Here is a 27526-nt window from a genome sequence, read left to right as displayed (position 1 = left end):
AAGAAATATATATCACTTTGTTTCCTATTGGAAAAGAAAATAGCAAACTTCTTGAATTTCTTTTCACTAATGGAATTGTAGCCAATTCCATCCTTTCAAAACACACAACATGGAGAGCCAAGAACAACTTCTAAATTTGCTTTTCCTCTTGTGAATCTTGCATAGATTTTTTAAAATTATTCGACTTGCTTTCTAAACAAAACAGTAGTAGTCATTGTTGACAATCCCTTGATTCTGAGATGGTCATGACTTTAGGTTGCGAATTTCTCTCAAGACACTTCAAGACCTTGATCAATTTACTTTTCCAAATCTGTGAGATGGTTAACAATGTGTGTTAACCTTTTATGGACTTCATATATGGATTCACCTTGCTGCATCTTTAACCATTTATACTCTTGTATTAATGCATGCTTCCTAACCCTCTTCACATCATTGCTTCCTTCATGTGTAACTTCAAGCTCATCCCACATATACTTTGCACTATTGCATTGAGAAATTCTGAAAAATTCATTCATATTCAATTCTGATGTTAGAATGTTCTTAGCTACATAATCATTTTGAGCTTTCTTCTTCTCCTCTTTTGTCCAAAGGTTCCAAGGCTTGTCAACCTGATTATCAATATCTTTAAAAATGAATAATCCATTCATGATAACTTTCCAAATTCCTTGGTTAATATATTTTATAAAAATTTTGTTGCGAATTTTCCAAACTGATAGTTCAAACCACTAAACATAGAAGGCTTATGTATATAGGCACCTTTTGCAAAAGGAAGTTTGTTTTCAAACATTTCAAAAAAGTTTTAGGATCAAACTTGATTAACTTTCAAGAACTCGCTCTTTATACCATATATAAGATATAAAAGATGTTTTTAGCCAAGAAGAGGGGGGAGGGGGGGGGTTGAATTGTCTCTTTCTTAAAATAAGGTTCAATTTTAGTCTTTTAAAAAGTCTCATGTTTGAATTCAATTGCCCATGTTTCTAGCATTCTATCATACCTGGAACATATATTTTAATTGATTAAAAACATAATCAGCACATTAAAATTACTAAACAATGAAGCATACACTGAGATCAATATAATGAAGTTGAAAAATTGGAGAAATTATGCAAAAAATATGCACAAAATACAATTAACACAAAACACTAATTTTATCAAACTAATGTAACACCCATTTCAATATATCATGTGTAATTAAAATAGAAAACCTCACAAATATTTTATGTTGGAATCTACTTGTCAAAATTTTTCGTTTAAATCAAACTTTATTCTCCAAAATAAAACATCACGTAACTCAAAACAATTTGGTATAAGTTGTCAAGGAAAATTAATACAAATATTTTGAAATGAAAATAACTCTCAAAATAGACAACATTTACATCATAGCCCAAAACTAGTTTACAAATTCTTTTAAATAAAACTCCCAAGTCTTGTCCACGAGCTCCTCACAACTAAGCATGTTCTCCAGCATCTGTATCAACATCTACTCTCGTATAACACAAATTATACAATCATCGTATGTGGAAACCACAACCACAAACACACAAGGGTGAGCTAACCATGTAACACAACACATACTACATATATATCAGCACCCAACTTACCTAGCATATCACAATTTATGCCTAACCTCAACCAAGACAACAACCAACACATGTTCCCGAAACCACAACATTTGATCATGCACATATTACTATCAAGTAATATTAAACAATATTCCATTCTCTCATGACCAACACCACTCTAACTTTTTTGGCAACAATGCCTCTTGGAAAGTGTCTTTCCCCTACTATCCATTAACTTATAAACAACAACTTTACCCGCTCGTCAAAGCATTGGGTAAGAGCACTCTTGCTAAGCTCATGACAAATCGTGTGGTTGAAAGAAACCCGTTTACACTAACTTAGCAAAGCCCTATGGGTAAAAGAACCACCTTGACTTCACGGTTATCAAAGAATTAATATTGTCCAATCATATATGTAGACACGTACATATCATATCATATCACATAATCAACCATACATCAAATAATCATGTCCAAACATCCAATATACTACAAACAAGGACCTATCACCATTTATCACAACAAAAGTATCAATACAATGCAACCAGAAAAGCAATAATAGTGCGTGGGATATATCTCAAACTACAAAGCTTCAAACGAAGATCACACAGTTAAACTAAAGAATAACATGTTATCGATCAACTCTCAAAATTCCAGCTTAATGAATCAGGAAATTCAATTTTTCCAAAATTGCTCAGACAAAAAAAAAATGCACTCACCCAACGCCCTTGCCATTCGCCCAACGAACACACCACTCATCACGTAGCGACCAATTCGCCTAGTAACCACTGATAAATCTCTTGTCTCCTATAGATTCAATCAAACTCGATTTCCTCACTAATACTACTTGATATAGCATAGTGGTTCCACCAAGGATCAATCTAAATGATAGGCAAAGCGTAAGACCTGAGAAAATTTAATAAATAAATAAATAAATATTTATTTAATAAATGCGAGGGTGGGAATCCCTAAGGTAATTAATGTGGAGATAGAAGACAAGGAACAATACTAGCTCAAGTGGTTGATAATACTTGGTTATGATGAGAAGATTTAGGTTCAAGTCTTGTGTATGCCATTGGAGTGTTAATTTAATACTTTTATTATTTTAATAATATGCTTGACCATAGGGAGTGATAATATAATGATAGATGCATAGGAATTACCACGAAACATGATTTGGTTTGTTGGTTGTGCATTGATTTTATAATTGAGTTGTTGTGGGTTTGAACCTTGGATAGTATAATTTAGCCTTGACTTATTCGTGGTTTATTATTTTTTTGGATTTCCCTAGGTAGGGAAAACCTAGAAACCCTAGTAGCCAATGGAGAAACCAAAGAGGCATGGAATAATCAGTTACAGTGCAATAATTGTTAGAGGAAGGAGAGTTGGGAGTGTGGAAGAGTGGAATTTCGTGTGGGCTAATGGGGAGAGTTCTGGAGGGCACAAGAACGTGAGAAAGAAAAGTGTAGAGAGAATTTTCTGCAAGGGTTAAAGAAGGACTTGGAGCTAGATCAATTATGGTCCAAAAAGGACTTTAGGATTCCCAATTGGAGCAAGGAATACAAGGTAAGGGGAGCTGCACCTAATTGTTTAAATCATGAATAATGCATTTCTTGAAAGGGTTAAGCCTGGGTGTTCTTATTCTCCTCCAATTCTATCTATTTTTTGCGTTTCTAGATTTCTGCCCCGAACCGCCTGCGACAACCAAGGTCCACCAAGCGACGCGAGTGTGTAGTGGTTTATGAATTTTGTTATCTTCTGTGGTGATGCGGGTTGTGCTGAATAATTGATTCTCTTCATCTTTATGAGTAGTGATTGATATATGATGTTAACAATGCCATTGTTTAATGATGATTGGGTATTTTCATGAGTTCACGAACATGAGAGTTAGGAGGTTAGGAATGATTTTTACGAAACCATACAGTCCTAGATGAATATGATGGAATGGTGTATTGATATAGTATTTTAAAATATAATCTTGAAGGGGGGTGTATTGATATAGTATTTTAAAATATAATCTTGAAGGTATGGAAGTAAGAAAGAATAAGGATGATTGACGCAGGAAAGCATATTGGTAGTAAAAATAACTTGAAGTTTTATATTTTAGATGTATTATTAAGTAATATAATTTTTATTTTATAATATAACGTAAGTTGGGTTATTAAAATAATTATTAATCATATCCTGGGCACATTGGAGGTTTTTGGGATATAAGAATTATTGATCCGAAAATAAATTGAGACTTTGTTCCTTGCATAAGAAGTGAGGCGTATAACATATTTAATAATATTTGAATAGAAAGTTTGTATTGGTTAGTATATAGCATAAGAAGAGATTGATCATTTCACGGTGGAGGATTCCTTTTATTAATATGATATGTACAAATTTTGGTACTATTATAATACCTAAAGAATATAAACGTTAATGTTAGTTTTACTTTGGTGGTTGCATTAGGTATTTAGCAAATACTTACTAGATGCACTTTATTTTTCATAGACATATGTGAAAATGTTTTTCTAGAATCAAGGATTTTGGATTTATTCCTTTTATTTTTATTTTATGTCAATATTGGTATGCAGTGATAACATGTAACGTATAAATGAATTTGGTATGTAGTAATCTTGTAGTAATTAATTTTTTTTAGCGAAACAGTTATAAGATCACTTTTGATATCAAATGTAGTTTTAAATAGTTTATAACTTTTTTTTTCATATTGTTTTATGGTTAAATATGGGATGTTTAGATTATTTTGGTACAATTTTGTTGGTTGATATTATATTTTTATTGTGTTTTAGGAATATTACATTAAAGATAATATAATATTAAATATTACAATTTTATTGTACTAAGGTTAAGAGAACATTATGATATGAATCGAGAGCATTGGTAATATTTATTTTATATTTTAAAGTCAAACCTTAGTTACGTGGAAGTGACATAACTTATTAAGTGTATAATATGTAAAGGTTATAAGGTTGAGATGTATAAATCATATGTTACATATAGTGTTTTTGCGGATAGAGAAAGTAGTTTGTTTTATTTACGTAACGTGGATGGATTTGCTATTTTGTGATTATTTTATCATTTTCATGTATTTTGGATGTGATATCATGGATACGTGTTTGAGTCGTTAAGGTGTTAATACATGTGGTGAAGTGTTAAACTAGAAGTTGTCACGCTATTGATGTAGTGCTTGGCGGCACAGACTGGACTGCTAAACGATAGGAGTAACCAGGGAAGTCCCTGGAGCGCGTAGCGCCTGGCGGTTCACTATTCACCGCCAGGCGACAACCACTAAAATAGTGGGTGTGGAATTGCTTGGTGCTTGGCAGTGAGAGGTGCCTGCTAGGCGATCAACAGTGAAATTTTCCTGGTGACGCTTAGGTAGTGCCAAGCGATAGCGTAGGGACAATGGTTGTTTTTATTGCGTCTTGCATGGCTTGTTGTGTTTGTCCTTATTTGGGATATGCTTAATTGTATCACGAGCGGGTAGGTTCGTGATTGCTGATGGAACATGTGGTTAATATGAGTGGGGAGGTTCATATTAATGATAATCTCGTGTGAGGATACGAGTAGGGCGGTTTGTATGTTCCGTGCTCACACTTGAGAGTTGCTACGAGTGGGAAGGTTCGTAGCTTGATGGATTACAAGTGTTGGACTACGGGCGGGGAGGTCCGTAGAGTTGGACTACGAGCGGGGAGATTAATAGAGGTTGGACCACGAGCGGACAGGTTTGTGGAAGCATGATATATCCTGGGTCCATGGTCAAGTAATTGTATGGGTAAATGGATTAGTAGTTTCATATGTATAATGAGACAATGATCTGAAATCCTTGGGTATCGAGTGTTAAGATTAAGCAATTTAAATGAAATAAAGTAGTTTGGAGTGAATCTCTATTTTATTAATTGTATATTTTTTTATTGTTGTGAGCTCACTGTTTCTAAATGTGTTTGGCGATGATCGTGTGGCTTGTCACACGAGAGCAGATGATGTTCCAGTTGATGCTGGTGACGCATAGAGACGGAGAGAGGGCTATCGTGGGACAAATTTGAATGGATGAATTGAAACAAATCCTTGTGAACAACCACAAGTCACTAGTACAATAGTATAAAAACTGTAAGAACAGTGAAGAAAATGTAACAATGTTGGTTTTGCGATGGTGAGTGGAGATGATAAATGGTTTGTGAGAGTGAATGTGTGAAGTCTGGTTCAAATGGATGAATTTTGGTTGTCTCTATCTCTCTTGCAGAATGGTGCCTAGAACTATTTTTTTTAGCACCCAGACAACCTATTGCAAGTCACACAACTACTTTTAACTAACAAAGCTAACTATTTTCCTACTAACTACTTCTTATTCTAACTTGTAACCTAGGTGACAGTTCTTCCAGCAGCTGGATAGGACTATAATAGGTTGAATGCATAGTGTTTGGTGTTATCTTCGACTCTAGAACCTGTTGTAAAGGGTAAGCACAAGTAGTTGGCTAAAAGCAGCTCTAGTTCCACTTCTCCAAAAGGCTTTCACATGCTAGGCCTGCTTTCCACTCGCCTATTTGGCATGGTCCATATCATTCAGCAATCCTCCTTAGTTAAAAATAGCTTCAACACCAGTATTTCTGCAATTTAAGACCTAAAGAAACAAGTTAGAAAACACAATGCAAAGTTATGCTACAACTAAATCACCTAATTAAACCAAACATGCAAAAATGACATCCAAGAGTTCCATGCATTCTTTGACTACTTTTCAACCATCTTAAGGTCATCACAAATGTATTTTAATATCCTAAAAATTTCCCCACAAGTGCCATCTCAATTGGAATTTAAAAAGCAAAAAGTCAACTCTTGGTCAAACTTTGGTCAACATTTACACCAAAAATTCAACTCGACCAACTTCTTAGCACTTTGGTTGGATCAAGCTTTTATCACAACTTTCTTTAGACATTTGCAACTTCCCTTGATCACTATATCTGCATCAAACTCCAAAAACCTCAAATGTGAATGTTAAGCACACCAAATCCTATTTAAAAACACCTAAAACTAGACTAAGATTAAACCAGCTCTACTTCTAAACCTTAATATCTAAACTAAGACTAGGGTAAAATGCTCCTACCTATTCATGAACCTATATCACGTATTGAACTAAGCCTAACTATTGGTACTCCTAATGACTATGCTATAGAATGCATTAAAAACACCTAATTAGACGACTTCAGTAAAACTAGACTAAAATCCTAGTTAGACTATTTCTAAGCTAAAGACTCCTAATTAACCACTTAAACCTACCCAACACAATGCAATTGGCTAAGAAAAACTCTAGAGATAAGGAACTTATCAACCACTTTGTTTCGCAATTCTCTGACATAAAACAACCTAGTCACTCGTCCAACGACTCCTAGTCGCCCAACGACTCCCAGTCGACCAATAGCCACTTTGGTTCTTAAAATCACTTCCAGGACATGAAAAATAGCAAGAAAACATCACTAATTATGCACAAAATACATATTCAACATACTAAGCATTCAAAACATGCACAAAAATGAAATACCAACCATCCCATATCATTCCTATCAACCCAAAAACATAAACACATCATGGAAAACTCTTATACCAATGTCCTAATGTTCCAACATACACATCTTGAAACCACAAGAACAATACTACACATATTTACCTCACGTATTTTAATAAAACTTACCAAAATCATTCACCACATATACTCACATTGCCCCATAACATTCTACACGTAACAATTTGGCACATAAATTCATAACCATTCAATTGTAACTTCATGTTCACAACATCAAATTTTCAATCTTAAAGCACCAAACAACCGGCAACAACCACATGCCTATAATTAGTACCATAACCTTCTTTCAACATGAACATGGACTATAATTAAATACTTACCTCTTACAACCAAAACCATCCATTCCACTTTCCCACCACACCTTTGATGTCCAAAACAAAGTATTCTCCAATACCACCAAAAATATATTTCATGACCACAAAAAAAAAAATTATCCTTCATACCAATTACACCAACACCATGAACTTCTCATCATATCAACATATAAAATAAGAAAAGGAATTATGCTCTACCACCAAGAATTATTCAACATGCCAACATGAACAATCTAAAAATATATATAATTTTTGCATGAAACCTAAACTTTCCTATGAACATAAAAATTCCATTGAGCCATAAAATTCCCAAATTTCTCTTGCATCAATATTTTCTCAAAATTTACAAAAACCAAAAAAAAAATACTTGTAATAGGCTTTTAACCCAACCAATCATGTCATCATCATATCCTTATTCCGCCATATATTCATCCATAGAATAAATTAGATGGCCCCAATATTGTGAACATCAAACATATCTTATAATTCCAATTGTAATCATTTTACAGGAAAACAAACATAGTTTACCTTACAAATTCCATATTTTTCCCTTCAAAATATTTTTATGCAGTTAACCAAAAAATAATGAGGACAAGGCTAAGCACCCCTTATGCCCAAACTTAACCCCTTAATATACAATTCACCATTCCATAAATCAATTTGCAACCACTGCTCTGCATATAAACAAGAGAAAGGTTTAGCAACCTTTACGCCTAAACATAACCCCTAAATGTACATTCACCATACTATAAATCAATTTGCATCCATTGTTTTGTACACACTCAAGCAATAACAAGATAAAATTTTAACACCCCTTACCTGGAATTCTCCTAATAAGAACACTTTGCCTTTGCTCTAACTAAAATTTCAGCTCTTTCTCGTTCACCAGGCACATGTTGCCTCCCCCTCCTTATAGACCTAAATTTTAACATAGCAAAATAATCCTTTTATTTTCCCTTAAGCCAACATAAAAAAAAAAAAAGTGGCTTGCCTTAAAAAATTATTGACCAAATTCAGTGAACCTACCTTCAACTCTTTATCTTTCTAAGAGCACCATAAAAATATAAAAAAGGAAACCAATATTTACGCCTTTTGCTCCAGCCAATGTTCAAACTCACCATCACCAACTTCCAAACCATAAAAATTATCGTATTTATCTTGTCAACTATACGCATGACAAACATTACAATAATATGCACACAAAAAGGCGTGCAAAATACAAAGAATTATAAATATACACCACACCGAAAACACACATAATCAATTCCTAATTAATAATAAAACTAATATTTAAAATATAAATATACTAATTACACACATCAAGAATCAAATCGAATCCTTAACCACTAACCTCTGACAAGGCTATAACCAACTATGCTACATTCCACTTTAAATAAATTTGAGAAAGTTTTAGCAACCTTTATGCCTAAACTTAACCCCCAAATGTACAATTCATCATCCCATAAATCAATTTGCAACCATTGCTCTACACACATTCAAGCAATAACAAGATAATGGTTTAGCACCCCTTACCTAGAATTCTTGCAACAAGACCACTTTTCCTTTGCTCTTCTTGCCCTAATTACACATGGCCTCCCCTTCCTCATAGACCTCAATTTTAACCTAGCAAAATAATCCTTCAATTTTGCCCTAAACCAACATTAAAAACAAAGTAAGTGGCTTCCCTTAAAAAAATATGATTGACCAGATTCAACAAACCTACCTTCCATTTTTCATCTTCCTAAAAGTACCACAAAAATACCAAAAAGGAAACCAATATTTAAGCCTTTTGCTATAGCCAAGGTTCGAACTCACCACCACCAAGTTCGAAACCATACAAACTATCATAATTTTCTTGTCAACCATACGCATGACAAACATTACAATAATATCCACCCAAAAAGGCATGCCAAATAAATTACAAATAATATAAAATATAAACCACACCAAAGACACACAATCAATTCCTAATTAATTATAAAAACAACATTTAAAATATAAATATACTAATTACACACATCAAGAATGGAATCCTTAACCACCAACCTCATGACAAGGCTCTAACCAACTACGTTATACTCCACTTCCATAGAATTATTTATATATTAAATTTAAATAATATTTCTAATGCCCAAGAACCACTCTTGAAATTATAATTATTATTTTTCTGGGTCTTAATACTATCAAACAAGATTAATTCCAATTCACAACACAAGAAACGTTTTAACAATAGATATTAAAGCACCAAAATTACATAAAAAGATTGATTAAAATGATTTTCTTGAACATTTTAGTAAAGATCAATTAAGAGAAGAACAATCAAACCAATGCACAAGGATTTTTATAATGGTTCACTCATAACATAGCTATATCTTGTTAATGAAGGCAATCGTAGCCAAACTTTTCCCTATATCAATTTTTTTACAAAATCATTACAAGATTACACTTTTGACAAAACCAAAAACCATATCAAGACTCTTAATCCCACAAGAATCTAATTTAGCACAATAAGACTCTCACTTATAGATCTGGAACCACACCAGACAAAACCCAAATACCCAAGAAAGGTGAAACCTTGGTGGTGGATCTCCCTAGCCATCCAAAAGCTTTCTTCAAGGCACCCTACAATAAACACCTATCATTTCCACCCACCACACAACAATCTTCGCACAACCTACAACCAACCAACCTACTGCCACCCTCCCACTATTTATACCCCTCCTCACCACTACACCACCACATTCCCTACCATCGTCTGACATCCCATCCCACCACACACCCAGACGTGACCACCTTTTCATTGACACCACCACACCTCTCCCTAGTCAGTGGGAACCCTTCACACTAGACCGTTACACGGGAGAAACCGACCCAGACGAACACCTTAAGGTGTACATCACCCATGTTTACACCTCTGACGACATCGTCTTTTGCAAGGCCTTCCCCACCACTCTCAAAGGCCTTGTCCTTGAATGATTCACCACCCTCCCCCATACTCAATTGACTGTTTCGACACACTCTCCCACCTTTTTACCACCCATTTTGCCGGCAACCGCCCACAACAGGCCATACCCTTTTCCCTCGTCAGCGTTACACAGGAAAGAGACAAGACACTGCGTGCCTTCATTGACCGTTTCAGCAAGGCCACCCTGCACATGCCCAAACTCACTCAAGAAATGATCTTATAGTGTATGGCCCTAACTTTCAAACCTGGTCCATTTGCTCACAATGTCTACCTTTGCCCTCCAGCCTCCATGCATGAACTCAAACTACGTGCTGCGAATTACATCTGCATGGAGGAGATGAAGACTCTCCGAACCAAGTTTTGCACCGACTATACACCCTCATCTGTTGGACCAGACAAACCGTCTCCACAAACAGAATCTCGGCCTAAATAGCCTAGGCAACCACGATTCACTAGATACGCCCCACTCAACGTTCCTAGATCACGTCTCCTCGACGAAGCGCTCCAGGCCGACCTAAGCCCACCACCACGCAAAACCTTGAACTCCCCCAACAATGATATGACCAAGTACTATAAATATCATAGAAACAATGGCCACACCACCGATGAGTGGAAGGCGCTTCAAGATAAAATAGAAGAATTGATCAGCACCGGCCACTTCTCTCGTTTTGTCAGAAAAGGTTGATCTTCTCATCCCAGACAATCCGATAACCAACACCCCCATGCGACACTCATCGCGCTAATCGACCACACACCAATACCCGTCCAGATCAAAAGTCAACCTATACTGACGTCAACCAAGCTGATCCCCCCCTACACGGCACCATTAACACTATATGAAAGGGCTTCGCCAGCGGCGACTCCATCTCGTCAACTAGGAAGAAATACCTTTGTAATATCCAGTCCATCAACCACATAACCTGCTCCCACTATAGACATCGCATGCCCCCCATCACCTTCACCGACGCCGATTTCCATGGCGTCAACCAACAACAAGATGATCCCATGGTCATCACCATCGAGCTTGAGAACTTCGCGGTAGAAAGGTTATCACAGACCAAGGCAGTTCCGTTGATATCCAACTTCCCCCCCTTATAATGGTTCCCTAAAGAAAAGGTCTCAAGATGTGGGTACATTGATCTCCATACCATCTTCTATGAGGGATCGCAAACTAAGACCATTCTCATTCGCTTCCTTGTCGTGGAAGCACCTACATCGAACAATGTCCTACTCAGTCGTCCATCCCTCAACACTCTAGGAGCTTTTATCTCCACGCCCCACTTAGCTATTAAGTTCCCTTTCCCATCCGGCGACATCATTACCATCCACGGCGACTAGTGACTCGCACGAGAATGCTATATGGCCAGCCTGTGCCCTCAGCTACCAATCCTCCAAACTCACAACATTGAGCGCCTACCTGGCTCTATAATAGCTCTATTCGGCAACGACCTGGACCCTAGAATAGGATGTGACTCGCGCATCGAACCAGTTGAGGAAACTACAAACCTAGACCTTCACACTGGCCGCACACTCAAAAAGCATGCCTCCTACAGGAGCACCATGATGTCCTGGCCTGGTCAGCTGCAGACCTACTCGACGTAGATCCTTAAGTATCAATTCACAAGCTATCAATATACAAAGAGGCTTGGTACATCTCGCAGAAGAAATTAAAATTAGGAGAAGAACGACGGTTGACAGCAAAAGCAAAATTCCGAGAAGTTACTAGACATTGGGTTCATTGCACAAGCCAACTACACTACTTGGCTCTCTAATGTGGTCCTAGTCAAAAAAGCCAATGGCAAATGGAGAATGTGCGTCGGCAACAAAGTTCTCTGTTTTTTAGACGCATATTCCGGATACAACCAAATACTAATGGCAACCGACATGAAAAAAAATTGCATTCATTACTGATGATGCTAATTATTTCTTCAAGGTTATGCCTTTCAGACTCAAAAATGAAAGCACTACCTATCAACGATTAATGGATAAAGTATTCAACCAACTGATGGGAAAGTGTGTCGAAGTGTACGTTGATGACATGGTTGTCAAATCACCCAGCCACCTGCAACATGCGCAAGACTTGTCTGCCATATTCTCCGCACTCCGACAATACAACCCCAGACTTAACCCCGAAAAATGTGTTTCCGCGTCAACAGCGAGAGATTCCTAGGCTTCATGCTTGCACAACGCGCATTGATGCCAACCATGAAAAATGCAACGCTATAATTAAAATGTGCAGCCCCACCAATGTCAAAGAATTTTAACACCTGATTGGATGCCTAACCACCATATCCAGATTCCTCCAAAAACTAGCTGAACAAACACAACCCATTATCCAGCTCCTCAAAAAATCCGAGAAGTTCTCCTAGAACAATAATTGCGAAAAAGTTTTCCAAAACCTCAAAGCCACACTCACATCCCCACCAATCCTCCACAAACCAGATATACACCTCCCACTCCTAGTCTACATCTCAACAACAGACTACACAGTCAGTGCCGCCCTGGTCAAAGAATCTACTGGAATCCAACATTCGATATACTTTGTCAGTCGAACCCTATAAGATCCTGAGACCAGATACCAAATGGTAGAAAAACTAGCGGTCTCCTTGGTGCACGCAACAAGATGGCTACGCCCATACTTTCAAAACCACCATATCATCGTCAAGACCGATTACCCCATTCAGAAAATCCTCCAAAACCTAACTTGGTTGGACAAATGTCGTCCTGGGCCGTGGAACTCTCTTAATTTAATATTCATTATGAACCGCATGGCCCCATCAAAGCTCAGTGCCTACTTGACTTCGTTAACGATCTCCAACACACCCCCGAGGAAGACCAATGGACATTATATGTTGACGGTTCCTCTAATCCAAGGGGCGTAGGTGTTGGTATTGTCCTAGAATGTCCCAACCATATACTCATTGAAAAAATCTCTACATTTCGCCTTCAAGACTTCCAACAACTAAGCCGACTATGAAGTCATCCTCGCAGGACTATAAGCAGCACGCAAAATTGGTATACAAACCCTCATATGCAAAACAGATTCCAGGCTCATGGTCGGCCACCTCAAAGATGAATTTCAATTAAAGGACCCAACCCTCCTCTAATACTACCACCTTTTCTACAACGTCATCCAATCCGGATTCGACAAATTATACATCCAACATATCCCAAGAGAAGAAAACGTACGAGCAAACGTCCTGTCAAAACTCGCAAGCACTAAGCTCAAAGGCAGACATAAATCACTCTTGCAATAGACACTATTTGCACCATCCATAACAAACATCTGCCTCAACCTAGGCCACACTGATAACTAGACAACCTCCTACATCCACTACCTCACAACCGACAACCCCACACCCAATATCGATAAAGGATGGCTGGCAAAAACATCACGATACACAATGATAGGTGACGAACTATACAAACGAGGGTATGGGCAACCCTTGAGAGTAGGCTGAATACATAATTAAAGAGATACATGAAGGAATATGCGGCTACCATTCAGGCGCACGAACCATGACAACCAAAATACTCAAAGCCGGCTACTTCTTGCCAACCATGGAGGCAGATTGTCAAGACTTTGTCAAAAAATGCATACCATGTTAGAAACATGGCAACCTCATTTACCAAAAACAGGAACAGTTACATTGCATACTCTCCCCATGGCCGTTCGCAAAATGGGGAATCGACATATTAGGATCCTTCACCCCGGGGAAAGGACAAGTGAAGTTCCTCATTGTCGACATCGACTATTTTATGAAGTGGATAGAAGCTAAGCCATTGGCCACAATCACAGCACAACAGGTCCAACAGTTTGAATGGAAAGACATCATATGCCGCTATGGAGTACCGCATACTATCATAACTGACAATGGTCGACAATTCATTGATATAGAGCTCACCAAATTCTACACTGACCTAAGCATCAAACACATCACCAGCTCCATAGAGCACCCGCAAACCAATAGACAAGTTGAAGCCGTTAACAAGGTCATACTGGTCGAACTACGAAAACATTTAGATGGAGCAAAGGGTCGTTGGCCAGAAGACCTCCTGCAAGTACTATGGGCCTATAGGTGCACCCCCAATCCAGGACCAACGAATCCCCTTTTAGCTTGGTTTACGTCATGGAAGTAATGATAGCAGTTGAGATTGGTGAACCTTCCTTACACCGTTAATTATACGATCCCAACTAGAACCAGCATAATCTATATACCCACCTATATCTGTTAACCGAGTTATAAGAAAAGCACAAATCCGAAACATAGCGGTAAAGCAGAGAGCGACTAGGAAATACAACTCAAACTTATGCCTTCGAACGTTCATTAAAGGAGACCTAGTTTGGAAAATGGCCAGATTGGATCCAATGCACTAGGGATCGGATATGCAAAGAATAGGATCGGATCTCCTCAATTTCATGCATACATGGGATCGAATCCCTTCTCTACTAGATCAATTCCAACTTTATAAGGATTGGATCCCTTGTAAATGGATTGGTTCCACATGTGATGGATTGGTTCCACATGCACGTGAATAAAGAAAGCACAAGGGCTGAATAGTCTTTTATCAAATAATCCTCTTAATTTGCTCATAATATATGAGATTGTAAAAGTGTAATATCCCACAAATACTAGCTTTCATTCGCTCTCAAATCAAGCCAAACGAACGCGTTTATCACCTTCTATTTTATCTTACCATTTTCTTTAAAACAGTAAATTATCTTAAACGAACACAGCCTAAGCTTTTTCTCTTTGTTCAGTTCAATTGTGTGAATAAGCGAACATGTGAAAACACATTTATAGAGCTAAGATGGTGATAATTAAAAAATCTTAGGACTTCTAAACATGTGAAAATGTCAAAAAGAGAATACGTTTGAATTTTCTGTGAAATAACTTTCTTAATTTTGTTTCGTTAAAAATATTTTTCTTTTTATCTCTTTAAAGTTTAAATTTTCATTTTTTATATAATAACTAAAATTCGAGATTAGTCTTCATTAATGATGAAAAGCTCTTGAAAACTTCAACACTTTTATAATAATGTTTGCTCTTATGCTCAAAACAAATTAGTGCACATTTCAATTTTTTTATGATGTGTAAGGATATGTTTATGTGAGGTTATGCACCTAAATCTTCGATTAATTTCTCTTTTTTTTGGAGAGAATAATAAGGATTTTAAAAATTAAATTAAAGGTGTTTGTAAGGCTATCTTATTTCTGCCCCAATGTTTAAGGGTTGTCCCACAAATCTAATGGGCCTATTGGCTGGCTCATAGGGTGCCAAGGCCCCTAAAGCAACTAGGATCCCGCATTCTACATTCACTTGCAAAAATCAGTACTCTCACACTCTCTTTTCCTCTCCACAGAGGCTTTGCTAGGGTTTAGTCCTTAGTTCACTTCAAGTAGCTCAATCTCGTTTCTTCTCCACCTAAGTTGTATCTCACTCATATTCTTCCATTCCTAGCTTGTTTTCGTGATTCCAACTAAGGTTCGTCATTATAACCTCGTTCCCTGTTTGTCCGTCGTTTTTCCAGCTCACTAAATTGTCCTAGGAGCTATGGTGCTTCTCTGTTCGTACTCTCAACCCTCACAATAGCTTTTCTAGGTAAAGGAAGCTAGGGCTTTTACTATTTTTGAGTTTTAAAGTACAGTGCTAGTTTTTCAACTCTATTTCGTGCTTGTGGTGATCAACTGATGTTTAATATGATATGAATGTGTATTGTACATTGTTCTGGACAAATCTGTATGTTGGCCTGCGTGAACAAAGGAGGAAATCTAATAATCTCGCCCAAGCGAGAGGGGCTCACTTAAGCGAGAGTATCAGAAAACCCTCCCTGCTGCTGCGCGAGCTGTCGCTCTAGCGACAAGCTCCAATTTTGAGTGAGATGCTATCTCACTCAGGCGAGGAGGTCTTGCCTAAGCGAGAGAATGCGACAGTGCCACTGTTCCCCTTTTCAAGCTCTCGCATAGGCGAAAGGAGCTCGCCTAAGTGAGAACTGGGCGAGAATGCACCCAAGTTCTGTTTTCTTCTCTGTTCTTGGACGTTTGCTGTATGTTTGGATAGATTACACTTTTAAAGCATGAATTGGGTGATTATGTCTGACTAAGATGGTTTATGGTCTGTGATTGATAAGTATAACATGATATTGGCAATGTGACATGTATGGGATGATTGGTTATAAAAGCGACATGAGATTGGTATGAGTAATAATTGTATATTGATTGTTGGAACATGATGTTGATGGGGTAAGGGCGTAATTCCATGAATCTCTAGGTGAGATCTCATGGTGGAGCCTCATTGGTCAGAACGTAATTCCATGACCCCTATTAGTAAGGATTCAAGGTAAGAATTGCATCTTGACACTCTAAAGAGTTAGTTAGTATCATGTAGAGCGTACTAACTCAACTAGTGGGAGTAGCAAGAGGCCTAGAACACTTTAAGGCTAACCTTGTGTGGGGGGGATGAAACACGGTAATAATTAGCTCGGTAGAGTAGTAAAGGCCACCACAAGTGCAAGCATCCGCTGAATCCGACTAATTATATGTATCCGGATGAATCATGTCTTGAGTCTTAGTGTATTGGTTGCATGTCATAACATGATTGGTTGACATATGTATCCTAGATTATGAAATTGTAAGTAATTGTATGATAAATCACTTTCTACTCTAGCTTACCTTTTTGCCTGTTTGATAGTTATGTGTGTGGTTTTCTCTTTTTGCGATGATCATCAATTTATTGATGTGAGCATATGCGAGAACTCCTCGTGGTCAACAAGGAAATGGTGACTCCGTTGCATAGCCTGCCTAGGTTTGATTCTGTTTAATTGTACTTTCTTTTAGGGCTATGGCCCATGTATTGATTTGTGTTTTAGTATTAATTTTATTACTGTTGAACTTTGTACTCTTTCTTGTATTGGCATCATGGTGTGCCTCAGTATTCCATTTTAAGTACCTTGAATATCTTTAAGGAGTAATTTTATACTCCACATCTTGGCTCTTTATATTATTGTGTGTAATATTCCATTTGACTATATTATTATTTAAATGCGGTGTTACACTATTTATACCATGATAATCTATTATGTTTGGTATAATACATTATAATAGTTTTGAACAACTAAAACTTGGCATGTATACAACTGATTAGTTGATATCTGTAGATGCAAATATCAGTACTTGATGAGGTTCAAAAGGTAAAAATCACCAATTAAACCTGTAGAAGGATGTAATGATATATCTACTCCAGCTTGGTTCTATAGAGAAGGAAGTCCAGGGTTGGGGAACAAGTATTGTGAAGTTGTTGAGGTAGAAGAACTGTTTATTCATTTTGTAGGGTACATGTTTGAGTTAAGATTCTCTGGTGGAATTTTTACTATTGATCTCGGCTAAGAATTAAAAATACACTAATATATTAGTACTTTAAAAACCCTTTTGATATATTTCTAGACTTCAAAATGAGTGCTCATCAATATATTTTAAAAGCACAATAAAAAAAGAACACAAAAAACTCAAGCAAAGAATCCAAATTTTGCAAGTTTATACAAATAGTATATAAAAACCGAGAGTCCCCTTTGATAGTAAATGTGTCATCAAGGGACCTACAACATACAATTATAAGTAGCTTTAACCAATTTTTATTCCGTATTAGGCCTTAATAATAAATTTGTTGATGTGCAATCCCAACAAATAAAATAACTAGGTATCGCAACATAAATCATGATGGGATGGCCCCAAAAACCAGATTTTGGATTCAAGAGTCAATTATGGATAGGGAAAGTATTAACACTCTACAACATTTGTTCAAAGAGGGACCTTTAATTAAATATGCAAAAATGATGTGTTTATTTTTAAATACTTATTTTTCCCATAAATAAGAAAATATTAAACAAAATTATTTTTTGAATGAAAAGCACCTGAAAAGGATTAACATTGGTCCTATTAAAATTGAGAAATTAGGACTATGTAGTTCTTTATTACAAATTTGATTGAAATTGATTTAATTTTATGTTTTTGAAAATGAGTGTCATGCGACACAAGCTGTCTAGTAGACACCAAAAGTCTTTTACATTTAATACTTAGAAAAAAGGTGGAATGGTCGAGTAAATACCAAAAGCCTTTATATATTTTATATATTGAAATTGAGTGTTGTACCACACCAAGCCGATCCAACCAAATAATAATAATAATAAACGATCATCATATCTATATGGAAAACAAATCAAGTAGCCGGCCTAAGCTGACCTAAGCCTAACCGGCCTAAACCACTAAAAGAGCAACCTGGCTAAGCCGCTAAAAGAATAGCCAGCCTAAGACGACATGCGAAAAATAGCGGCATAAGCCGCTAAAAGAGTAGTCGGTCTACACCGGCCACTCTAAGAAACTTAACGAAATCAAAGCACTCCTAAAATTCAGCAAGCCCACAATAATGAGACTAAAGGCCTAGGCTAAGGCCCAAACCCACCTATGGCCCAAACCAGAGCCTAGCCTATGGAATGGTCAAACATAATTAATAATCTATAAATATGCATGAACCCTACGAATTAAACGTACACATTCATTACTTTCCTAATCACCAGATTTGACTTTTGGAGAGATTTCGCTGACTTGAGCTTCAGAGTCTCTTCTGTAGGTAACCTGATGAGTTCAAATTTTTGCCCTCATTTAATATATAAATTTGGGGATTTAATTGAATTTTCTGTGCTTAAAGATTGATTTAATTAGGATTTATGATTATTGGATTTATTGAGTAAGTTTGGTAAAAGTGGCGTAAAAATTGATTTTTAGTTGCATAAAATATTATTGGATATTTTAACGTTTGTTAATGCAGTTGGAATTTATTTTTGGTCATTAATAGTGTAGATTTAAAATATTCAAAGTTACAAAATAAGTCCAAAATCAGGAAATTCTGGAAAAGAATAAATCATGAGCTAAATGTACCCCCATATTTTATTTGCACACTCCTGCAAAGTGGACCACCAAAAAACCCTGTTCTGCACCCCCAGTTTTCCCTAAGTTGCACCCTTCTTACCACTTAAACTACACTCAACCAGATCACGCCATGTGGCAATCCTCAACTTTCAAATCAGGCCCACCATAAGCTGTCACGTGTCTTAATCCTCCACTCACCAAATTGACCAATCAAATCCTACCACGTCACCATCTCCCAAATTGAAACCCTAACCCTAATTTTCTCCTCTCCTTCCATCACCATGGCAGCCGCCGCCACACCTCTTCATCTCGCCGGCTACCACTGCATCACCATCACGCCATCTCGTCGCCGGCCACCACTGCACCTCTTCGTCCACAGACCAGCAACCACTCGCGCACCACTATGAGCACTACAACTCGCCAGAAACAGCACCGTCCCTGCAGAACCACCACACCACCAACTTCTCGCCACCATGGACCAATCTCGATGGTAGCAGGTTCACGCACCAGCAGCCAACCTCGCACTGTTCCGATCACCGCACTTACAACCTCCATTACGAACCAGCGACCATCATTTCACCACCATCTTCAACCTTCGTTCACCACCATGCAGAAAACGCGAACCAGATCGGAGAACGTTTCCACCTTCGCGCCTCCATCATCTCCACAGATCTGCATCGTAGTTCTGTCACCACCAGATCCGCGTCTAACCATGGCAGCACCACCAGTCACGCACCAGATCGGAGAAGAAGAACCATTGCATCTGCAACACTTCCCGCGAACCAGAATAGCACCACGTCCATGGCAGTAACACCTCGCTGGCAGCCTCCATTCCCGCAACCTTCACGCACCATCGCAGCAGCCATGGCAGCCATTGCTCCACCACCGTCAAGCCTCGTCGGAGAAGAAAAACGGCAGCAGCAGCCGTCACAGCAACTTTGCAGCCATAGTGTGAGAGAAACCCTAGTCTAGAGAGAGAAAGCACTCTGCCACGTGTCAGGCTGCTATTGGACAGTCCAATTGGTCAACTGGTCAACTCTGGTCAAATGGTCAAAGTCAGCAGTCAACTCTGGTCAAAACTGCAAAAATGGTTAAATAATAGGGGCAGAATTGGAAATTGGACAAGAATTAAATTGCTAATTAATTAAATAAAAATAAAAGATTTTAGCAATTGACAGATAAAGCCCAAAGTCCAATTGAAGCCTATATAAATAGACTTAAGGGAGTAGAAACGGGACACAACATACAACTTGGGACACTGAGAACTCTCTGGTTTTGGCAGACATCGTCATTCAGCACATCTCTCATTCTCTCTTTTCTTTTATTTTCTTTCATTTATCATATATTATCATGTATTCCATCAAAGCCATGGAGGGTTAAGCTTTAAGGGTTGATTCCACTATAATTTCTTAACTAGATTCTGAGGTTAGATGAATTTATGTGTTTGTTATTTTGATTATTGTTGTGGTTTTTGTTTATCTATGTCCTTTGCTTTTTAATCGAATAGAAAATAATGATTTTAAATCTACATGCATGTTAATCATATGAGTTAAAAGGTTTTTAAATTAAATTGAGACTTTACTTTGATTTTATTTAGAAACTTTCATTTGATTAAATAAGTTTTTGCCAATAATTGAGACTTTACTTTGATTAGAGGTAATTACTTTAACTAAAATTAGTCAAGACTTTACTTTGATTAATTAATTTTTCTATTTGGTGAAGAAACAAAGAAATAGACATGATTAGGCATAGTAAAATTAATTGAGACTGTACTTTGATTGAATTTACTATGGACAATCTAACAATTCTCACTTTTAATTGAGACTTTACTTTGATTAAAAGTGAGAATGCCAACAAATGAATTGAGTCTTTACATTGATTGATTTGTAAATCAACAACAATATTTAATTTAACGATAATCTCTAGATAACCAAGGAAGAATCTTATTTAGAAAAAGTAGTGGAATTGACCTATTTACTATTACTGTGTTTACAATCTTCCGTGTCATTTTCTTTGCATATCAAAACCCCCCTATTTTTATAATTGCTAGTTTTAATTGCACTTTTAAGAATCAAATATTTGAGATCAATTCCGTATTCGTTGTGAGACGACTCATGGTTATCTTAACCCTAACTATTTTGTTCATTACTAACTTGGCAATATTGAAGTTGTTAAAGTTAAGTAGTGGTAATTTGATCGCCCAACGACAGCGATATCAAATTTGGCGTCGTCGCCGGGGAGTACGGTTAGTATTTATTTTATTTTGATTCTGTTTTTATTTATTTATTTTATTTTTATTTTTTATTTTTATTTATTTTACGCATATACGTTTAATAGAGTTTGTTATTTTGTAGTCTTTAGTTTTCTTTTAATATATTCCAAGCAAAGTTCTATTTTTGTTTTGATTAAGAATTTCTTTTAAGAAATTTTTTTAGACTAGTTTGGAAAACTTTGTCTAGGAAAGACTTGGTATTTAAGTTGTCCACTGTGACGCACCTCTCTTTCTTGGGAGTAGACCTAACAACATCTTAACTCATTTCTTTCTTGAAATCTTTCTCCAAAACAAGAATAGGAAGAAAAAAAAACACACAGAGAAACACTTTTAGGTGGAGTGCGTAGTGCATGACTCAGGCCAATCCAGGTCAATTTTATCAACTTGATTCAGAACTTGAAAGGAACTTGCGTAAATCACGTAGGAGACTTGAACTCAGGTGTTCTACTGAAGGAGCACCATCATTATCAGAACCTACCACTGAAAGTGTACCACTAGAATCACCTTCTGTGATTAACATATCTTCTGATCCATCACCTGAACCAAAAATTCAAGAAGATAGAATGGAAGAAAGAACAATAAGAGAGTTGGCCTCAACGGATGCAGCAATTACACAAAACATGTGCATCCAATATTCAGATGGAGAATGTGAGCTTAAGTCTGGGTTAATCCATCTTTTACCCAAATTTCATGGATTAGCAAGAGAAGACTCGTACCATCATTTGAAGGAATTTCATGTTGTTTGTTCATCCATGAGACCTACAACAGTGATAGAGGAACATATCAAGCTTAAAGCTTTTCCATTCTCATTGCAAGATGCCGCTAAGAGTTGGTTATACTGCCTTCCACCAGGATCCATCAATACTTGGGAGACTCTGAAAAAGATTATTTTTTGGAAAAGTTTTTTCCAGCATCTAGAGTTGCTGCTATTCGCAAAGATATTTATGGGATAAGGCAACAAGAAAGAGAAAATCTTCACGAGTATTGGGAAAGATTCAAAAAGTTATGTGCTTCCTGTCCTCATCACCAAATAAACGAGCATCTCCTCATTCAATACTTTTATGAGGGATTGAATACCATGGATAGACAAATGATAGATGCTGCAAGTGGAGGGTCATTGGTGGACAAAACGCCAACAAATTCAAGACAATTGATTGAAAATATGGCGTCAAACCATCAACTATTTTCCACCAGGAGTAATTCTATAACTCTATTGAAGGGAACCCATGGAGTAGAAGCGTCATATGTTGGAGATCACAAGAAAATAGAAGGGAAGTAGGATGACTTAGCGGCCATGGTAAGGACCTTGACAGACTTACAGAAAAAGCCTATCCCTTCTACTTTATGTGGAATTTGTGCTTCTACTAATCATCCTACAGAGGCTTGTTCTATGTTAAAAGAGATAGGGACGTTAGACAATGAACAACCTCAGGCATATGCTGCAAACATCTATGGCAATAATAGACCACCTCAGCAGCAATACAACCATGATTTGTCCTCCAACAAGTACAACCCAGAATGGAAGGAATATCCTAGCCAGAAATGGGGAAATCAACAGCCTCAACACCAACAAGTCTATTTTCCACCTCAACGGAGGCAACAACCACAACCAGTTGCAACCTCTAGTGACTCAAACATGGAAGCAATGATGAAAATGATGGCTGACATGATGAAGGGACAAATCAATGAGTTGAAACAGACGATGGAAGCAACCAATCAAAACTTGCAGAACCAAATTGGACAAATGGCAAATGAGTTAAATCAGATGAATTCTCAACAAGGCTCGAGCAATTTGCCTGCACAAACTGTACAAGGCCTTGGGGATGCCCAAAAAGATGAAGATAAGGACAATGAAGTTGTACCTAATGATGAAAGAGGAAGATCAGATGAAGCAACACAAGCAACATCTGAAATGCCTGCACCTAGTGATAACTCCAGGTTGGTATCGCCTAATACTTCCTCTAAAAATTCTTCTCCTTATTCTCCTCCTCCTCCCTATCCAAACCGTTTGAAACCAAAAACTAAAAAGATGGAGGAGTTAGACAAAGAAATCCTGAATACTTTCAAGAAAGTGGAGATAAACATCCCTTTGTTGGATGTTGTGAGACAAATCCCTAAATACGCCAAGTTTCTCAAAGAATTATGTACACATAAAAGGCGTATTATGGACAAAGAGGTAGTGAACATGGGAAGAAACGTCTCTAGCTTAATTAAGAAGCTTGCAGTCAGAATGCTGCAAAAGTGTAAGGATCCAGGTATGTTTTATGTTCCCTGCATTATAGGAAGTACTAAGTTTGACAATGCTATGTTAGATTTAGGAGCTTCCATTAATGTAATGCCTTTATCTATTTTTACTTCACTTCATCTTGGACCTCTTAAGTCTACTGGTGTGGTCATTCAATTGGCAAACCGTAGCACAGTTAACCCTGCAGGTGTGCTAGAAGATGTGCTTGTCCGTGTGGACAAGTTAATTTTTCCTGCAGATTTCTACATCTTAGACATGAAGGATGATGAAGGAATGAGTTCAACCACAATTATCTTGGGAAGACCATTCATGATGACAGCACGTACCAAGATAGACGTGCATGCAGGATCCTTGACTATGGAGATAGGATATGAGAAGGTGCAGTTCAATGTGCTAGAAGCCATGAAGCACCCAATTGAAGACCATTCTTTGTTTTGTATTGATTTATTGAGTAATGTAGTGAACAATTATACTTTTGGACTTTTGGACGTTTTATCTGGTTTTTCTTCTTCTTTGGATTTTTCTTTTTCGAATATTTCGGGCTCAATTTTAGACGAAAGAGAAAATTGTAAAACAAGTGATATTGAGGACGCGGTGGCACTATTTGATACCTCTGTGGCGTCCAAGTGTGATGTTGAGGTGGCTGAAATTACCTTAGGCAGTAAAATGTTGCAATCTGTGGAACAGCCACCCACTTTGGAGTTGAAACCTTTACCATCTCATTTGAAATATGTTTATCTTGAGAGGGATGGGAAACTCCCTGTTATTATATTTTCCTTGCTTACTGACGAGAAGGAACAAAAGCTATTGCAGGTTATCAAAGATCACAAGCGAGCAATAGGCTAGACTTTGGCAGATATTCCTGGTATTAGTCCTTCTTTCTGCATGCACAGAATACTCTTGGAGGAGGATGCTAAGCCAATAAGGCAACCTCAGAGGAGGGTGAATCCTCAGCTGATGGAGGTTGTGAAGAAAGAAGTCACCAAGTTGCTACAAGCAGGTATTATATATCCTATTTCTGACAGCACTTGGGTAAGTCTTGTACATGTGGTCCCCAAGAAATCTAGGATCACCGTGGTCAAGAATGAGAAGAACGAGTTGATTCCTACTCGTATTCAGAATAGCAGGAGGGTCTGTATTGATTATAGAAGACTAAACCAGGCCACCAGGAAAGACCACTTTCCTTTACCATTCATGGACCAGATGTTAGATCGATTGGTAGGTAAGTCTTATTACTGTTTTCTTGATGGATTCTCTGGGTATTTTCAGATTTGTATTGCCTTAAAGGATCAACATAAGACTACCTTTACTTGTCCATTCGGTACATATGCTGATAGGAAAATGCCATTTGGCCTTTGCAATGCTCCTCGAACATTTCAGCGATGTATGATGAGTATTTTTACAGATTTGTTGGAGCATTGTATTGAGGTTTTTATGGATGATTTTAGTGTATATGGTTCATCTTTTGATCACTTCTTGTCTAATCTTGCTAGAGTCTTGGAGAGATGTGAAGAAACTAACCTTGTTTTAAATTTTGAAAAATGTCATTTTATGGTGGAACAAGGTATAGTTTTAGGTCACGTTGTTTCCAAGAATGGTATATTTGTAGATCCTGCTAAAATTGATATTATTTCACAATTGCCTTACCCCACTTCTGTGAAAGAGGTTCGATCTTTTCTTGGACATGCAAGATTTTACAGGAGGTTTATGAAGGACTTCAGCAAGATAGCCAACCCTCTCTCCAACTTGTTGCAAAAGGATGTAGCATTTGACTTTGGGGAGAGGTGCAAAGATGCGTTTGATACATTGAAAAAGGCGCTTACCACCACTCCTATCATACAGCCACCTGACTGGACATTACCATTCGAGTTAATGTGTGATGCATCAAACTTTGCAGTAGGAGCGGTGCTTGCACAAAAAGATGGAAAGCTATCACATGTGATATATTATGCTTCCAGAACGTTGGACACAACGTAGGCTAACTACACCACGACTGAGAAGGAATTATTGGTTGTTGTGTTTGCCTTGGACAAATTCAGACCGTATATACTTGGTTCCAAGGTAATTGTTTATACTGATCATGCAGCATTAAAATTCCTTCTGAAGAAAGCAGATTCGAAACCAAGGTTGATCAGATGGATGCTACTGCTCCAAAAGTTTGACATTGAGATTCTAGACAGAAGTGGGGCGCATAACTTAGTAGCTGATCATCTTAGCAGGATTGAAAATGGAGAATATAACATTCCTATTAAGGATGACTTTCCTGATGAAGTCCTCCTAGGGTTGATTGATGTGAAAGGTATGTTTCCTGAACCTTGGTTTGCTGACATTGTTAATTATTTGGTTGTTTCTACTATTCCTCCTTCCTTCTCCAAATATGAAAGAATCAAGATAAAAAGTGAGGCAAAGTACTATATCTGGGAAGACTCAATCTTATGGCGCATTGGTAGTGACCAAGTCATAAGGAGGTGTGTTCCAGATATCGAAATACCTCATGTGCTTGAGTTCTGTCATTCGTCTCCTTTTGGTGGACATTATGGCTCACAAAGAATAGGTAGGAAGGTGTTGGATTATGGATTATATTGGCCTACTGTCTTTAAAGATGCATAGAGGGTATATGAAAATTGTGAGCAGTGCCAAAGGGCAGCCAGATCCATTACAAGAAGGGATGAAATGCCTCAACAACCCATGTTATATTGTGAGGTATTTAATATTTGGGGTATTGATTTTATGGGTCTTTTTCCTCCTTCTTTTGGGTTTTCTTATATTTTGCTTGTTGTAGACTATGTCTCCAAATGGGTGGAAGCCATAGCTACAAGGACTAATGATTCTCGAGTTGTTATGAGTTTTGTCAGGTCTAACATTTTCTGCAGATTTGGGATACCACGAGCCATCATCAGTGACCAGGGGACTCATTTCTGCAATAGGCTACTTGAGAACATGTTGAAGAAGTATGGGGTGACACATCACATTGCTACACCATATCACCCCTAAACCAATGGGCAAGCAGAGATCTCTAACAGGGAGATTAAAAAGATACTAGAGAAAGTAGTGAAGCCTAGTCGAAAGGATTGGGCCACAAGATTGGATGATGCACTTTGGGCACACAGGACAGCCTACAAAACACCTATAGGTATGTCACCTTTCAGGGTGGTTTTTGGAAAGGCTTGTCATCTACCTGTGGAGATTGAACATCGAGCCTATTGGACCGTGAAAGCATGCAACTTGGATTTGGAAGAAGCAGGAAATGAGCGAAAACTTCAGTTGCAAGAACTAGAGGAGATTAGGCTTGAAAATTCAAAGTTCTACAAAGAGAAAACCAAGAAGTTCCATGACCAAAAGCTTGTGGCTAGAAAGGATTTCAAGGTAGGCCAAAAGGTGTTACTATACAAATCCAAGTTTGGTCACATGAATGGTAAGTTGCGCTCTACTTGGGAAGGACCATACATTGTTACAGAAGTCTTCCCTTATGGAGCAGTGGAGATCAAGGAAGAATCATCAGCAATAACTTTTAAAGTTAATGGGCATCGTCTTCGGATATTCAATGAAAATCAATATATGTTGAATAAGACGATGGATAGGATGAACTTGACTTCTCCCTCACACCTTCCACCTTGAGGAGGTAAGTACCCTTCATACTTTTTCTTTGCATTTTATAC

General features: G+C 37.6%; 1 protein-coding gene across 1 annotated transcript; it reads right to left on the bottom strand.

Annotated features, from left to right (window-relative positions):
• Nucleotides 1–296: 296 nt before the first annotated feature.
• Nucleotides 297–10453, bottom strand: LOC146886181 (uncharacterized). Its single transcript, XM_085673325.1, has 2 exons — nt 10331–10453; nt 297–608 (listed from the first exon to the last, which is right to left on the bottom strand). The coding sequence occupies exons 1-2, from the start codon at nt 10451–10453 to the stop codon at nt 297–299; spliced, it is 435 nt and encodes a 144-aa protein (XP_085529451.1).
• Between the last annotated feature and the right edge of the window lie 17073 nt (nt 10454–27526).

The sequence above is a fragment of the Vigna unguiculata genome, chromosome 5 (genome assembly GCF_037176805.1).
Source record: "Vigna unguiculata cultivar grain cowpea cultivar isolate G323 ecotype 2 chromosome 5, ASM3717680v1, whole genome shotgun sequence".
Taxonomy (NCBI): Eukaryota; Viridiplantae; Streptophyta; class Magnoliopsida; order Fabales; family Fabaceae; genus Vigna; species Vigna unguiculata.
This window is presented reverse-complemented; position numbering and strand designations above follow the sequence as displayed.